Source organism: Oncorhynchus nerka, linkage group LG2 (genome assembly GCF_034236695.1).
Source record: "Oncorhynchus nerka isolate Pitt River linkage group LG2, Oner_Uvic_2.0, whole genome shotgun sequence".
NCBI classification, from domain to species: domain Eukaryota; kingdom Metazoa; phylum Chordata; class Actinopteri; order Salmoniformes; family Salmonidae; genus Oncorhynchus; species Oncorhynchus nerka.
In genome coordinates this window covers 72,075,776-72,091,848 of record NC_088397.1, presented here as the reverse complement: position 1 = coordinate 72,091,848, position 16,073 = coordinate 72,075,776, and the positions used below count along the sequence as shown (strand labels likewise).

Genomic DNA, 16,073 nt, shown 5'->3' with positions numbered 1-16,073 from the left:
GTATCCTGTTTGTTTTGATGCTTCTTTTACCGTTTTTTAGAAGAGGAGATCGGAGTTCCGATCAATTTACATTTGAAGTCGGAAGTTTACATACACTTAGGTCGGAGACAATAAAACTTGTTTTTCAACCACTTCACCACTTTCTTGTTAAGAAACTATAGTTTTGGCAAGTCAGTTAGGACATCTACTTTGTGCATGACACAAGTCATTTTTCCAACAACTGTTTACAGACAGATTATTTCACTTATAATTCACTATATCACAATTCCAGTGGGTCAGAAGTTTACATACACTAAGTTGACTGTGCCTTTAAACAGCTCGAAAAATTCCAGGAAATTATGTAATGGCTTTAGAAGCTTCTGATAGGCGAATTGACATCATTTGAGTCAATTGGAGGTGTACCTGTGGATGTATTTGAAGGTCTACCTTCAAACTCAGTGCCTCTTTGCTTGACATCATGGGAAAATCTGCCAAGACCTCAGGAAGAAAAGTTGTAGACCTCCACAAGTCTGGTTCATTCTTGGAAGCAATTTCCAAATGCCTGAAGGTGTCACGTTCTTCTGTACAAACAATAGTATGCAAGTATAAACACCATGTGACCACACAGCCGTCATATCGCTCAGGAAGGAGACACATTCTGTCTCCTAGAGATGAACGTACTTTGGTGCGAAAAGTGCAAATCAATCCCAGAACAACAGCAAATGACCTTGTGAAGATGCTGGAGGAAACGGGTACAAAGTATTTATATCCACAGTAAAATGAGTCCTATATATTGACATTACCTGAAAGGCCACTCAGCAAGGAAGAAGCCGGTTTGCAACTGCAGATGGGGACAAAGATTGTACTTTTTGGAGAAATGTCCTCGGGTCTAATGAAACAAAAATAGAACTGTTTGGCCATAATGACCATCGTTATGTTTGGAGGAAAAAGGGGGAGGCTTGCAAGCCGAAGAAAACCATCCCAACCGTGAAGCACGGGGGTGGCAGCATCATGTTGTGCGGGTGCTTTGCTGCAGGAGGGACTGGTGCACTTCACAAAATAGATGGCTGCATGAGGAAGGAAAATTCTGTGGATATATTGAAGCAACATCTCAAGACATCAGTCAGGAAGTTAAAGCTTGGTCACAAATGGGTCTTCCAAATGGACAAGGACCCCAAGCATACTTCCAAAGTTGTGGCAAAATGGCTTAAGGACAACAAAGTCGAGGTATTGGAGTGGCCATCACAAAGCCCTGACCTCAATCCCATAGAAAATGTGTGGGCAGAACTGAAAAAGCGTGTGCGAGCAAGGAGGCTTACAAACCCGACTCAGTTGTCTTGCTGCTTTTTGTTCTATGTTGCTCTGTCTGTATGCTACGTCTTGCTTGTCCTATGTTGCTCTGTCTGTATGCTATGTCTTGCTTGTCCTATGTTGCCCTGTGTGTGCTCACTGCTCAATGATTGTCTATATTGTAATTGTTTTTAATATCCTGCCCAGAGACTGCGGTTGAAAATTAGCCGGTTGGCTAAAACCGGCACTTTTACTGAAACGTTGATTAATGTGCACTGTCCCTGTAAAAATAAAATAAACTAAAACTCAAGTTACACCAGCTCTGTCAGGAGGAATGGGACAAAATTCAGCCAACGTATTGTGGGAAGCTTGTGGAAGGCTACCCAAAACGTTTGACCCAAGTTTGTAGCAATTGAAAGGCAATACACTCAATTAGTATTCGGTAGCATGTAAACTTCTGACCCACTGGGAATGTGATGAAATAAATAAAAGCTGAAATAAATCATTCTCTACTATTATTCTGATAATTGACATTATTAAAATAAAGTGGTGATCCTAACTGACCTAAGACAGGGAATTTTTACTAGGATTAAATGTCAGGAGTTGTGAAAAACTGAGTTTAAATGTATTTGGCTAAGGTGTATGTAAACTTTTCTTGTTTTTGATGGGACAGATGTAAGTACCTGCAGATGGGGAGACGGATATATAGAGAGGGGTACAGAAAGTGGTTAAGGGCACAGGCAGTCGGCTGAGCGAGGGCTCAAACCTCTGTCACCGAGGGGACATATGTGGTCGGGAGGTTAGACCGCTACACCAGACTGTGGCACTTATCCTGTGTGTTTGATGTAGAATTGGGTGTGAGAGACAGAGAAAGAAAGATTGTGTGTGTGTGTGTGTGACTTATCCATGTCCAGAGTGTTGGGATAACAATGCACATTGGGTATTTATAGTAGTCTGATGCCCCCACTAGCCTGCTAATTCACTAACGGCCCCAGCCCCACTGTGACAATGCTATCCCATTCTACAACCACTGGCATGCAGAGCAGCAGCAGCTATTTCTGTCATTAAACTGGGAATAACTGTGAGGAGCAAGACAGCTGCCTGCCCAGGAACAATTGTTCTGGGTGAGTGAGTGGCAGACAAACTCTTCATACTTGTATCTTTAACGTTTAGATGCAGACAGCTGTAATAAAGATGTGACTTTTCAACCTCATAGAAGTTACTAGAGATTCCTTCCCATGCTGTGAAGAGACAGAGATGATGTGACATATGCCATTGAGGCACTGACTAGTTGTTAAACACCTGGCTGAACGTGATAAGGATGACAATGACGAGGTGAAGAAGGCTTTTAGCATGTCAGACTCAGGACCTTAATATAGATCTGCCCCTCCCCAGACACTGTTGGGAGTTCATCTCCCTGCCCGTACCCTCCTATTCACTGATTGGCACTTTAGCAGTTTCCCTTGCCAGCATGACATGACAAGACTGGTATTGGGTAACTTGTGAACTCTAAATATAATTAGCACATTTTAAGGTGCTGTTCTCTGTGTCACCAGGGTCCTAGTTGAGTATGTGGAACCTAGCTAATGTTCTACTGCTGAGTTTGGAACGTGGAACTCTGGGTGTAAATGATTTTGAACAGCTTCCTTTCCTGGTCTCCTCTCAGTTAAAGGTGACAGCTTGAGTAAATGGAGTGCACTGTAAGTGGGTGATATGTACAGAAGCATGGAAGAGAAGTGACTGGGCTTGCTCCATCATTAACCCAGCCTGCCAGACAAACTCCTCTGACAGCAGCAGGGCAATATATAATGGCTTAATAAGCTATCATAAGCCCACACTCCCTTTCATCTTTTAAATTATTGTTTTATTGGCCTTAGACAAACACAAACATCAATGTCAGGGCATAGGCACACATCCAACTCATCCAGGAGAATAGAGGTAGCGGTAGTACCCTACTAGAGGAAGATAGCATAGTAGCTGCTAAAAACCTTTTTCACAGAGCTGAGCTGTACTGCGCTGGCCTGGTTACGCATCCACCATTGTTGCTGGAACTATATTGGAAAGGACATTGTGAAGAAGATCCAGTACGGTTCAGGTCTGCACAATAGTGTGAAAAGTGTGTAGCTGGCTGGGTAATTGGGGCTATGCCACTGTTAAAACCACGACGACTCAACAGCTGGTTTTTAGTTCCTCGAGTTTTGTCTACCCTCCCAATATGGGGATTGAGGCATCATCACTCAGTCAGCAGCACTTTTAAAGTAAAGTAGGAGAGCTAGGGGGGTAGGCCATGCTTTCTAGGGGTAGGAAAGGGAGATTAAGTATTGGGTTCCGTTAACCTTCAGCATGCAAGGGTCCTGCTATTCTAAACCACGGTTATTCCACTCAGAGTTGAGAATGAACCTTGGGGAAGGGGGCACAAGGGAGTATTCTCTGAGTGTGTGTGTTACCTGTCACTTCCTAAACAAGGCATGGTTTATTTATATCGGCCAGTAGAATGGAGTACATGTAGGCTACATAAGACAAGACAAATCCCTCTCCATTGTTCAGTGGCACTTTGGGAGTCCCATTGTTCTGCTCATCACACACCCATCTCCTCTCTCCTCCAGCTCCAGCCATGGTAAGCGCCTGCCCCGTGCTGTGCTGTTCCACTGTTTGATCTCTCACACTCAATTATGTCAAACAGGACAGTCTTTCTGTCATGACGTGTGTGTAGGTGACAGGGAAGTCAGGCGCAGGAGAATCAAACTTGGTATAATGGAGTAGTTTAATAACGTAAAACAAAACTCCAAAACCAAAGTACATACAGTGGGGCAAAAAAGTATTTAGTCAGCCACCAATTGTGCAAGTTCTCCCACTTAAAAAGATGAGAGGCCTGTAATATCATAGGTACACTTCAACTATGACAGACAAAATGAGAAAAAAAATCCAGAAAATCACATTGTAGGATTTTTTATGAATTTATTTGCAAATTATGGTGGAAATTGATCTTGTCTACAAAGGATTTAAAGACTGATGGAGCATTCATCAACCCGTATGGCATGACGAGGTACTCATAATGCCCTGAGGTGGTACTAAATGCCGTCTTCTACTCGTGTCCCTCTCTGATACGCACCAGGTTGTACGCAGTCCTGAGATCCAGTTTAGTGAAGCGCGCCCCGTGCATTGACTCAATCGCCATGGCGATAAGAGGTAGTGGGTAACTGTAGCTCACCATGATTTGATTTAGACCTCAATAATCAATGCACGGGCACAGACCTCCATCCTTCTTCACAAAAAAAACAAACTCGAGGAGATGGGTGAAATGGAGGACCGAATGTACTCCTGACGCAGGGATTTGGAGACATATGTCTCCATAGCCACCACCTGTGAGAGGGGATACACATGACCACTGGGAAGTGCAGTGTCTACCAGGAGATCTATTGCACAATCCCCCCGTCGATGGGGTGGTAATTGAAGGGGAGAGCCAAATCGGCATATTCTGGGGGAATGCGCACGGTGGAGACCTGGTCTGGACTTTCCTCCGTAGTAGCACCAACGGAAACCCCTAAACACCTACCTGAGCACTCTTGCGACCACCCCATGAGAGCCCTCTGTGGCCAAGAAACAGTGGGGTTATGATAAGCTAACCAGGGTAGAACCAGCACCACGGGATACGCAGGAGAGTCTATCGAGCTGTTCTTCAAGCTAACCATCAAACTAATGATATACTGTCTATCTCTCTCTACATTTGTCTACTCTAAGGATGCAACGGAGTATCACATTCCCTTGCCTCTACCCCTTTGACATAGTTGAGTGTGAGAGATCAAACAGACAAATGTTGATAGATTGTTTGATTTGATAGAGATATTTGATGTCCGATGTCATGTTCTGCTCAGGATGAATACTGAATATGAAACTGGAAGAAATGAACAAACTGCATTGCGAAGAACATCATTTGTCTGTCCATCTGGAGATTTCCATGAAGATATTTCAGTTTTGACATAGTTGATATACTGAAACATTTTCTTAAAAATGATTCTCATTGTCTTTGTTTAGTGTGTTAGATTCTAACAGATGGAACATGATTAACACATACATAGTGTATGTTTAGTATTCCATCATATATGTTTAAGTAATACAATGCTAAAGGGTTATGTATTTTACGTTGGGCAGGATAACCCCTTAATTCATAGCATTTAGTTAGTTCAGGGGTGGTCCTGTCAAAAACTGCTATCTCAATAGTTGTATTGTGTCCTAAGTAACTCTGGCGCCAGAGACATATATTTAGAGAGTTAGGCCAACTTTTGGAATATTGTTCTAATTCCAGACATTCAGTTACACAACATTGTTTAAATATTCCCCATTGTAATGTTAATAGGGAACTAACATGGCTGCCGTAGAATGTTGTAGTGTCAAAATGTAAATGCATCATAATGCAGAAACCACATTGGCCGAACTCTCTTAATATATGTCTCTAACTGGCGCTAGCATAAATCAATTCAGGGTAGATCAACCCACCAGCCTTCATGGATCTACTCCTTTTCCACCTCCTGCCGAAGGTACCCAAGAAGGCAAAGAAGAAGTCCGCAGAGGGAGCCAACTCTAATATATTTTCTAATATCTTTGAGCAGTCTCAAATCCAGGAGTTCAAGGAGGTAAGGATACCCCTTTCTGTCTGGGTCCTAGTGCATAACCCATTCTGCCCCTACTGTACTGCCTGATTCACAGTATAGGGCCAACCCGACCGGTACTCTGCTTGCAGACATTTTCTTTCCATATGGTCCTTTCCAGTACAGTTCCAACAACGATGGTGGATTTGTAACCAGGCCAGCTTGGCCCTATAGCGTGAACCCAACATCTGTTAGCCTGTAGGTTTACCTGTCCCTCTGTCCATTGTCCACCTGTCTCTCTGCCCCTGGCATTAACCAGGCGTGTGGTATGAGCGGTTTTGCTCTTTCAATCCCTGCCAGGCATTCAGGCCCTGTCATCAGTGATTAGCCATGGCTGAGGATAGAATGGATAGCATGCCCTGGCCTGGATGCCACTCTTAAACCCTGGGGAGTAACATCATATAAATACAGCAACTAAGAATAAAGGCTTAGGAAAAATGTCCAGGGATCCATGTTCCAGAAAGCATCCATAGGATTGTTATGACAAAGATTTATAGACGAATCCCGCCTCTCTTTATTTGATATTTATTTAGATAGTTGGAAAGAAAAAGGGAGAACAGTAAGGGAGGAGAACCCCGTATTCTGGAATGGGGATAACGTGTGGGCCAAAGTTGCCAGTGTTACCACTAAACTCCGACACATAGACTGATTTGATATGCAGAGTGGATCCATCTGTAGCCCAAGGGATTTACCGTCACTCTCCTCCCAACACACACAGACGAATTCTAGTTACTGGTATGAGTCTTTCTCAAGAGTCTCCCATTAAATGTCAATGAATCCGAGATGGATTCATTGACAAAAACGACTTGAGGGACACCTTTGCTGCACTGGGTGTGTTGAAGATCTATTCTATCATTTATCTATTTGATCAGGTAGGTCAGTGAGAACTTGTTCTCATTTACAATAACGACTTGGCCTAATGAAAGAAATGGTACTGACCCATGTCCATGTAACAGGCCGTCTCAACGTGAAGCAAAAGGAGATAGATGAGATGCTGAAAGAAGCGTCGGGCCCAGTCAACTTCACCGTCTTCCTCACCATGTTTGGAGAGAAGCTAAAAGGTGAGGTGTGCAAACAAGGGATGTGTTCAGTTGTTTAAACGTCCTACTACATTTTGCAACAGTACTGAATGTCACTTTCTCCCAAAAGTTTACAAAATGAGTTGCCTGAATCGTAATTTGACATTGTCCTTCCTTATTTCTGTATTGTAACTACTGTCTGTGTTATCCAAATGTCTGCCTCCCATCGACTTCTTTCTAATTAGAGGTGTTCTCTGTGTAGGCGCTGATCCAGAGGAAACTATCCTCAACGCATTTAAAGTATTTGATCCTGAAGGAAAACGGGTCCTGAGGAAGGACTCGCGAGTACCCTGTGTGTGTGTGTAAACAGGTCTAGTAGATTATAGGTTAATGTAATCCTAAACAAATTGTTCTTGCTCCTCTTCAGTGTGACCGAGATACTGACGACACAAGTGGACAGATTTTCTCCTGAAGAGGTTCGAGCCCAACCAACATACCCTAAACACACTAAGCCATATACTGTATATACACACACACACACACAAGCCCTGGACCCCTTGTACATAAGACTATCTATCAACAGCAGACAAACAATTTTCATTAAACTCATAATCGGTAACAACACAGTTCATATATGAATATGTTGTGTGTTGCTTAGAATCTGTTGTGACGTGTATGATGTGTCAGTGATTGAGTCACTAATTAATCTAGATGGTTTTCTTAGATGAAGCAAATGTTTGCAGCCTTCCCACCAGATGTGGCAGGAAATCTAGACTACAAAAACCTTGTCCACATCATCATACATGGAGAAGAGAAGGACCAGGAGTAACTAACTAACTCACTGCTCCTATAGCGTGTCTGTTAGTGACAGAAATAGAAGCTCTTGACTGGAGACTCTAGAGCTTCTATTTCTATCATCAAAACACCCGTCAGCTGTCATCTATCATCTCCAGCCTCCACCCACGGTCCTTTGTGCTTGCCCCGCCCACTTACATCCTCAGATCAGGTGATGTAGACCACCCCGGAATAATTCACTGGCTCCTTTGTCTGTCAGTCACACTTCCCCTCTCAGGTCACCTATACCAAGAGGCCATAGCTAGAGCCCCCACCACCTGCAGACCCACAGTGGAAGAGGAGGGAAAGAACCAGAGGGAAACTCACTGGCCTTTACCTTCTACAAAAGGCTCAAGACACTTTTAAACTGGCCACCTGTGATGCATCTGCTTGTGTTTTCTCGTCATCGACAGTGGTTAAGCAAACTACCAAGCCAGATGTGTGTAAATGGTCTGTCAGACAAACGGTTGAATCCATATTCAATAGCTTTTTTACAATCTGATCACTTTTCAATAAATAACTTTTGTTGAGAGATCCTCAGTTTGTTACTTCTTGCACCTCGTGACAATAAATGTTTAATTTGAAGCATCCCCTTAGAGAGCATAACATATATTCACTGTCCTTTATTTACTTGAATGACTGATGACATATTGGAACGAATGTCATCTTAAGTGATATTCTGTATCAACTCAACAAATCAAGTCTATGCATCAATGGGTGTGTGCTTCCCTCAATTATTTTGCCCAAGTTGATCACATAACTGTTGCATCACACTGTGTTGTAAATAAGTAATACACAAAATCAATACCTTTTAATCTGTAAGGTTTCATCACTAGCAGGAGTTTACATCAGGGGTTAATGACATCAGTATGGGTTGAAAATAGTATTAGGAGAATGCTGCTTACGCACAAACAGCCCAAGAGGAGAGTTTGTGAGGTTCAAATGATCTGTTCAGTGAGGGAGAGCTTTTCTATTGGTTTGTAAACTGATTCAGGGTTTTAGTTTTGTTTTGGTAGCAGTCCTGCCCAGCATCTGAGAATATTATGGATCCTCTAAGACTAAGAGCATGTAGCCTTCTGCATTTAGAGAGGAGCAATGAGAGCCAGTGATGTAGCAGAGATGGCCGTCTTCTGGCATCACACTGGTCTTCAAGGTACAGAGGGGCCTAACACTCTCCATCAAAACATGGGGTTTGGTTTGGAAAGACAAAGCCCCCGTGTTTATTTTAGTGCATGTCATGAGGTTACGGGGTAACGTTACACCGCATGATGCATCCCAAAGGCAGGGCAGACACTAAGCTGTCAGCCAGTGATCCCCGTAAAGCCTGTTGTTACTCCACTGAGGTGGTGCCTGGCCATGCTGACAGACCTTGACGCAGAGGTGCAAAGCCCTGAGCCACCCACCATTTGTTATTTCATTGCCCAAAACTAAGTATCTTTCCTGGGGTGGGAGACTAGGGATAAGGGCCTAGATGAGCTGTGTTATTTCCTCCAACAATGAGAACAAACCTGTTCAAAAGCAGTGGTGGGGGTGGGGGGCAAAGGACACGTTGAACAATGAACAGATTACTGAGACCAAGGACTAAAGCTAAATGCTGTAATGGTTTCTTTGACATTAAAACAACGCAGTATGTGAGCACCATGTCTTGTGAGCGTCAGAGGCTCCTGCTCAGGCAGACTTGGGGTTGAAGCCCACCTTCTTCTTTCCTCTTAGGGGGGCAGATGGGGCCTTGGGCACCTTACCCTGTTCAGTATGCATCACCCGGGGCAGCACCCGCTCACGCAGGGTCTGGAAGTCCAGAGGCTGCTCGCTGCCTGTATGGCACACCACACACAAAGTTAATGGAGCACAACACCGACACACTCCACTTGAAGTACTAAAAGTCACTTGCGATCAGTGTTGACTTTAAGGAAAATGTTACCCGATATTACATATATACATATTATATTATTATTTACACTGTCAACAGGTTGTTATACTGCCTTAAGTTTATTAAAAGCTGTTTCCCAAAGGGAAACCTATTCACTACATTGGCCCTGGTCAAAGTAATGCATCGGCCCTGGTCAAAGTAATGCACTATGCTGTATTGTTTATTTATTTAACTAGGCAAATCAATTGAGTACAAATTATTATTTACAATAACGGCCTAACAAGAGGTAAAAGGTCTCCTGGGGTATGGGGGCTGGGATTAAAAATAGAAATGTAGGAGAAAACACAACACTACATAAAGAGACCTAAGACAACAACACAGAATGGCAGCAACACAACATGGCAACAGCACAACATAGTACAATATAGGGAATATGGTGCCATTTGGGGTGCAGGCTCTACTGTACCAGTACTGACCCAGGCCCAGTAGTGCTTCAGTGGTGCTGTCGTCGAAGGAGGGTGCCTCTGTAGCAGAGGAGGTCACGGCGGGCAGCAGGCTGCAGCTGACCAGTAGGAGGTTCTGAGGGGGCAGCTCCATCTCCTCGGCCTCCTTGTAGCTGCACTGGGACAGGAACATCAACAGCTGGTGCATCTCCTCCTCCAGGATACCTGTGGTGATGCAGAGGACAGGACGGAATGAGACGGGATGAGTCAGTGTCTAGTGGTGAGTATGTGTCGCTCATTCTAGAAGTCTGGTGAGTTCCACTTTTGCTTTGCCTGTGTGAGATACTGTGTGAGTGTTACATACACTGTACTGCCAATTTGGATACACTTTATTTGATGGTACAGAAATTACCAGGTATTTATTTACAAACGGCATAATAAATTGGTAATATCTTGTGTGTGAATTTTTCTTTGGAATCCGTTAAAATCTTTGTTCTTTTGAGAGCGTTAGCATTGCCAACAGGCTGCGAGAGAGAGGGGTTGTCCAACAATGTCCGCCTACCGATAAACTGGGTGACGTTGTCATCAGTGACCTGAGCGCTGCAGCCCAGCTTGCCAATGATAGAAGCAGGGTTACACTTCATCTTGTTAAACAGGTGGGCGATGGCCGTCTTATGCTGGTCCAAACACTTCAGAACCACAGTGTACTGGCTCTCCAAATGATTGGCCCGGCAACTACGCTGCTCCAGCTCTCTCTGAGAGGGACCAGAGACAAAACATCAGTCAAAAGATGAAGGGGAACACAGATTGATATAGGGGAGAGAAACTGATCTGCATGGTCAGACAGAGAAATGCACAAGGAAGCACCAGCAGACACATTAGAGCAGTGAAAAGTTGTGCAAAGTTCAACTAAAACTTCCTAAAAACGAAAACCTTACCTCCAGTTCCTTGAGCTGGCCCTGCCACTGTTGATCATACTGCTTGTTCTCCAGCTCAAAGTGCAGGATCTCAGTCTGTGGGGGAGATAGTAGCAGAACACGGTCATATAACCTTGTCTAGGTTTAGAAGTTGTCTAGTTTTACAAGCTTACAGCACATGAACTCCCATCCTGTGTTTGTGTGCGTGCATGCCGTGTATGTGTGTGGACCCTGACCCTGAGCTTGTTGATGCGGTCCTTCAGCATGGTGCTATTGTTGTTCAGCTCGTTGATGTAGTTGAAGTAAGCAAAGCTCTTCTCCTCGTTCTCCACAAACGTCCTGCCGAGCTGACGTAGGTCGCTGTTGCCGCTCACCTCCACGAGCAGCCGGTGCACCGCCTGGTAGGTCTCCAGACTCTCTCCTCCCATTCGCTCACGCTGAGCCTGCTCGGCCCCTGCACCAATGACAAAACACTGCCATGAAGCAAGAAGGTTGATGAAGCTCGAGAAAGGCCTCTAGCCTCTAGGCTAAACAAGAAACCATTCGATGAACAACTGTAGGATGTATAATGTTAAGCGTGATTCTAAAACATACTTCTCTTTTTGGCCTCTTCTTCCTCGCCTATGGGGACACTCTCCTTGGACTTTTGGACCATGAAGCTGCGGAGTTTGATCTCGTGGTCGATGACTCTCTTCAGCTCAGTCATCTCAGTGTGGCAGAGAGACGTGTCCTTCTTGCTACGCTCCCTCACAGCTAGCATGCGGGCCAGGGCCTCGGACCTAGAACACAAACACAGTCCACATTTCTAAGCTGGGAGAGCGCAAGAAGAACAGACTTCTCCACACCACATACAAACACATACACAGACATAAGTGTTTGTGGCTCTGACCGCTGGTCGTAGGCAAGGACAGACTTCTCCACGAGGTATTCCATGACATTGTGCTGGGACAGTAGCTCTCTGCTCAGACGCTGGTACATAAGGGCGAAGGAGCACCTCTGGCGCCGCAGGTGGTCAATCTCATCACGCAATGCCTGGTTGCTGCATAGCAACTTGTCAAAGCTTTTAGTGGCCTGCAAAACCACAGGATAAGAACACTAGAGATGATGCTCAAATCACAAAACACATTGCAAACCAGTTTGAACCAAATCAATGAGGAATTTAATACAGTGGGGCAAAAAAGTATTTAGTCTGCCACCAATTGTGCAATTTCTCCCACTTAAAAAGATGAGAGAGGCCTGTAATTTTCATCATAGGTACACTTAAACTATGACAGACAAAATTAGAAAAATAAAATCCAGAAAATCACATTGTAGAATTTTTTATTAATTAATTTGCAAATTATGGTGGAAAACATCGTCTTAGCATGGCTATGTACGCCTTGCTCTCGGCCAATCAGATTGCGTGGCCATACTGGGTACATCTTACATATATAGAATCCTTTTATGTTGGTCATAACTGATTCATAGCAAACACTCAACAAGTGTGGAATGGATGTAGGTTTGTCTGATTTTGTGAGTGTTGAATGTATACCGCCACGGTTTTGTGATGTGTGATTGATTTGTGTGATAAATGTAAGATTGTTGAATAGATGTTGTATTCTGTGATGATGACTGCCAAACAAACCAAACAGTCAGCAGTGTGACTGTAAATGTAGGGTTGTGTGGTGATGACTGCAGTACCTGGTTGACACGGACCTCCATGATGCGGATGTGCTTCCTCTGATGAAGAGGTCTCTTCAGGCTGCGGATCCTACCACCCATCTCCTTCTTCCTCTGCAACAGTTTGGTCTGCATCTCCTTCATCTCCATGGGGAAGAGAGGATCAATAAAGTTTAATTGAGTTGAACTCTATTCATTCCATGCATTGTCCAGTCCAAGAATTAGGCCTACATGTACTTATGTTTTTAAACATCTTTGAGATTTTCTGTATAATGCGAGGGGGAATAGGTTTTTGTCGTGCCCTCTTCACAGCTGTCTTGGTGTGCTTGGACCATGTTAGTTTGTTGGTGATGTGGACGCCAAAGAACTTGAAGCTCTCAACCTGTTCCACTACAGCCCCATCGATGAGAATGGGGGCGTGCTCGGTCCTCGGATGTGTTGTTGCCTACCCTCACCACCTGGGTATGGCCCGTCAGGAAGTCCAGGATTCAGTTGCAGAGGGAGGTGTTTAGTTCCAGGGTCCTTAGCATAGTGGTGAGCTTTGAGGGCACTATGGTGTTGAACGTTGAGCTGTAGTCAATGAATAGGATTCTCACATAGGTGTTATTTTTGTCCAGGTGTGAAAGGACAGTGTGGAGTGCAATAGAGATTGCATCATCTGTGGCTTTGTTGGTGCGGTATGCAAGTTAGAGTGGGTCTATGGTTTCTGGGATAATGGTGTTGATGTGAGCCATGACCAGCCTTTCAAAGCATTTCAAGGCTACAGACATGAGTGCCATGAGTTGGTAGTCATTTAGGCAGGTTACCTTAGTGTTCTTGGGCACAGGGACTATGGTGGTCTGCTTGAAACATGTTGGTATTACAGACTCGGACAGAGAGAGGTTGAAAATGTCACTGAAGAGACTTGCCAGTTGGTCAGCGCATGCTCGGAGCACATGTCCTGGTAATCCGTCTGGTCCTGCGGCCTTGTGAATGTTGACCTGTTTAAAGGTCTTACTCACATCGGCTGCGGAGAGTGTGATCACACAGTCGTCCGGAACAGCTGATGTTCTCATGCATGTTTCAGTGTTACTTGCTTCAAAGCGAGCATAGAAGATATTTAGCTTGTCTGGAAGGCTCGTGTTACTAGGCAGCTCTTGGCTGTGCTTCCCTTGGTAGTCTGTAATAGTTTGCAGGCCCTGCCACATCCGACGAGCGTCGGAGCCGGTGTAGTATGATTCGATCTTAGTCTTGTATTGACGCGTTGCCTGTTTGATGGTTCATCAGAGGGCGTAGCAGGATTTCTTATAAGCTTCCAGGTTAAAGTCCAGCTCCTTGAAAACGGCAGCTCTACCCTTTAGCTCAGTGCGAATGTTGCCTGTAATCCATGGCTTCTGGTTGGGGTATGACTACGTCCTCAATGTACTTACTGATAAAGCCAGTGACTGATGTGGTGTACTCAATGCCATCGGATCATATTCCAGTCTGTGATAGCAAAACAGTCCTGTAGCTTAGCATCTGCTTCATCTGACCACTTTTTTATAGACCAAGTCACTGGTGCTTCCTGCTTTAATTTTTGCTTGTAAGCATGAGTCAGGAGGATAGAATTATGGTCAGATTTGCCAAATGGAAGGCGAGGGAGAGCTTTGCATGCGTCTCTGTGTCTGGAGTAAAGGCGGTCTAAAAAAAATTCCCTTCTGGTTGAACATTTAACATGCTCATAGAAATTAGGTAAAACAGATTTGAATTTCCCTGCATTAAAGTCCCTGGGCCACTAGGAGCGCTGCCTCTGGATGAGAGTTTTCCTGTTTGCTTATGGCCGTATACAGCTCATTAAGTGCGCTTTTAGTGCCAGCATTCGTCTGTGGTGGTATGTCGAAAGCTACGAAAAATGCAGATGAAAACTCTCTAGGTAGATAGAGTATCTCAGGATAAGCTGTTGGCTATCTCAGGCGAGAAATCCTCGAGACTTCCTTAGATATCGTGCACCAGCTGCTGTTTACATAAATGCATAGGCCCCCGCCCCGTGTCTTACCAAAGGCTGCTGTTCTGTCCTGCCAATAGAGTGTATAACCTGCCAACTCTATGTTCTTAATGTCGTCGTTCAGCCACGACGAGGTGAAACACAAGATATTACCGTTTTTAATGTCCCGTTGGTAGGATGAACGTGCTTTCTGTTCGTCCCATTTATTTTCCAGCAATTGAACGTTAGCTAGCAGGACGGAAGGCAAGTGCAGATTAGCCACTCGTCGCATGATCCTCACAAGGCACCTTGATCTCTTTCCGCGAAATCTGTGTTACCTTCTCCAACGAATAATGGGGATATGGGCCTGGTCAGGTGTCTGTATTATTGGTTATTAAGAGCCAGTAAGATGGCAGCCTTCCCCTCCGGTGCCATTTTACTATTATTTAGCAACAGTCATACTGTACCTTGGTGTCCAGACTGGCAAGGTGTTCCTTCTGTTTTCGGATGGCAACCAGGTAACTGTCATTATCCACAAGGAGTCGCTGGTGTTGCTCATGAAGGTTGTCAGTCTTTTTCGGATTTTTGGGGGGCATTATTTTGGCCTGTGTGACATTATTGGAAAATGCATCAAATGGTTATGCAGTCAGATTCAAAGGACAGACCTCGTTCTGGATTTTACTTGGTCAAGAATTACCCTTACAAAAAAAGATTGCAGTCAGAGTGCAGTATAACTACAGCATGCTGCACATACTGCATCCAAGATAATACGTTTTTTTACTGCAGTAATTTTGCGGTGTAACTAGTTATTCTGCAATTACTGCATCCAAAATACCAGTGTTCTGCAGTTACTAGTTTCAAAACTGCAATATTGTTTTGTAAGGGTACTAGTACACACATGCACTAATCAATTATTCATTTCCGATAGGCCTACCAGGCTACAACACATCATTTTCCAGATAGCACTACTTACCAGTTTCGGCCTAGGCCGTGTAGTCTTCGATATCTTAGTTTGTGAATTATTATTTTTAAACTTATCTCGCTGATGATTGTTATTACACCAATGTCTCCACTGTTTCTAAATTGTATTGACAAGGCTAATGATACGTTGACTTTATAAAATATAAAGAAATATAAATCAATTATGTTGACCTCACTTGCTATTGTGGATATATGGAGTAACGTGATTTTTAGAACGCATTTTCGAATTCTTAAATCGTTCCATGATGATCACCTCTGACGCAATGCCAATTGTTCAATCATAGGTTGGGGGGAATGGTGAAACATGATCGGGTAACCTGTACATGGACTAGATGCAACTACAATATAGATAGGTTATACATATCCAATTAAGAGACATTGTTGTGTAAATTGGAATTGTGTGCGTGCCATTTAGCTTGCCAAATAAAGACCTCAAAACAAGTGGTGGGGTCTTTCATTTCACTGAAAAACAAATCCCACATTGTTGATT

General features: G+C 44.0%; 2 protein-coding genes across 4 annotated transcripts; one reads left to right on the top strand and one right to left on the bottom strand.

Annotated features, from left to right (window-relative positions):
* The first annotated feature begins 5,774 nt into the window (after positions 1-5,774).
* On the top strand, positions 5,775-7,766 carry LOC115131599 (myosin regulatory light chain 2, ventricular/cardiac muscle isoform-like). The gene is made up of 5 exons (XM_029663433.1): positions 5,775-5,958; positions 6,875-6,979; positions 7,200-7,278; positions 7,365-7,413; positions 7,662-7,766. Exons 1-5 carry the CDS (start codon positions 5,775-5,777, stop codon positions 7,764-7,766), a joined length of 522 nt encoding a protein of 173 aa, XP_029519293.1.
* Positions 7,767-8,379: 613 nt separating this feature from the next.
* LOC115141816 (coiled-coil domain-containing protein 63) lies at positions 8,380-15,934 on the bottom strand. 3 transcript variants are annotated; one of them, XM_029681050.2, is made up of 10 exons: positions 15,576-15,934; positions 15,070-15,207; positions 12,682-12,798; positions 11,891-12,072; positions 11,596-11,780; positions 11,238-11,455; positions 11,023-11,097; positions 10,647-10,839; positions 10,118-10,309; positions 8,380-9,585 (listed from the first exon to the last, which is right to left on the bottom strand). In XM_029681050.2, exons 2-10 carry the CDS (start codon positions 15,196-15,198, stop codon positions 9,440-9,442), a joined length of 1,437 nt encoding a protein of 478 aa, XP_029536910.1. In that variant the 5' UTR covers positions 15,199-15,207; positions 15,576-15,934; the 3' UTR covers positions 8,380-9,439. The 3 variants fall into 3 exon arrangements, with proteins under 3 accessions (XP_029536910.1, XP_029536902.1, XP_029536920.1); XM_029681042.2 differs by having other exon boundaries at positions 12,682-12,804; positions 15,576-15,930; XM_029681060.2 differs by lacking the exons at positions 15,070-15,207; positions 15,576-15,934 and adding an exon at positions 14,777-15,060 and having other exon boundaries at positions 12,682-12,804.
* Between the last annotated feature and the right edge of the window lie 139 nt (positions 15,935-16,073).

Bases quoted from the DNA above. Each gene is read 5' to 3' on its own strand.
- LOC115131599 (XM_029663433.1), top strand. From the start codon at position 5,775: ATGGATCTACTCCTTTTCCACCTCCTGCCGAAGGTACCCAAGAAGGCA. The intron at 7,279-7,364 runs GCGAGTACCCTG...GCTCCTCTTCAG, and splicing joins CGGGTCCTGAGGAAGGACTC to TGTGACCGAGATACTGACGA. The intron at 7,414-7,661 runs GTTCGAGCCCAA...TGGTTTTCTTAG, and splicing joins ACAGATTTTCTCCTGAAGAG to ATGAAGCAAATGTTTGCAGC.
- LOC115141816 (XM_029681042.2), bottom strand. From the start codon at position 15,198: ATGCCCCCCAAAAATCCGAAAAAGACTGACAACCTTCATGAGCAACAC. The intron at 11,456-11,595 runs GTATGTTTTAGA...TCATTGGTGCAG, and splicing joins AGAAGAGGCCAAAAAGAGAA to GGGCCGAGCAGGCTCAGCGT. The intron at 11,098-11,237 runs GTCAGGGTCCAC...TCTCCCCCACAG, and splicing joins ACCGCATCAACAAGCTCAGG to ACTGAGATCCTGCACTTTGA.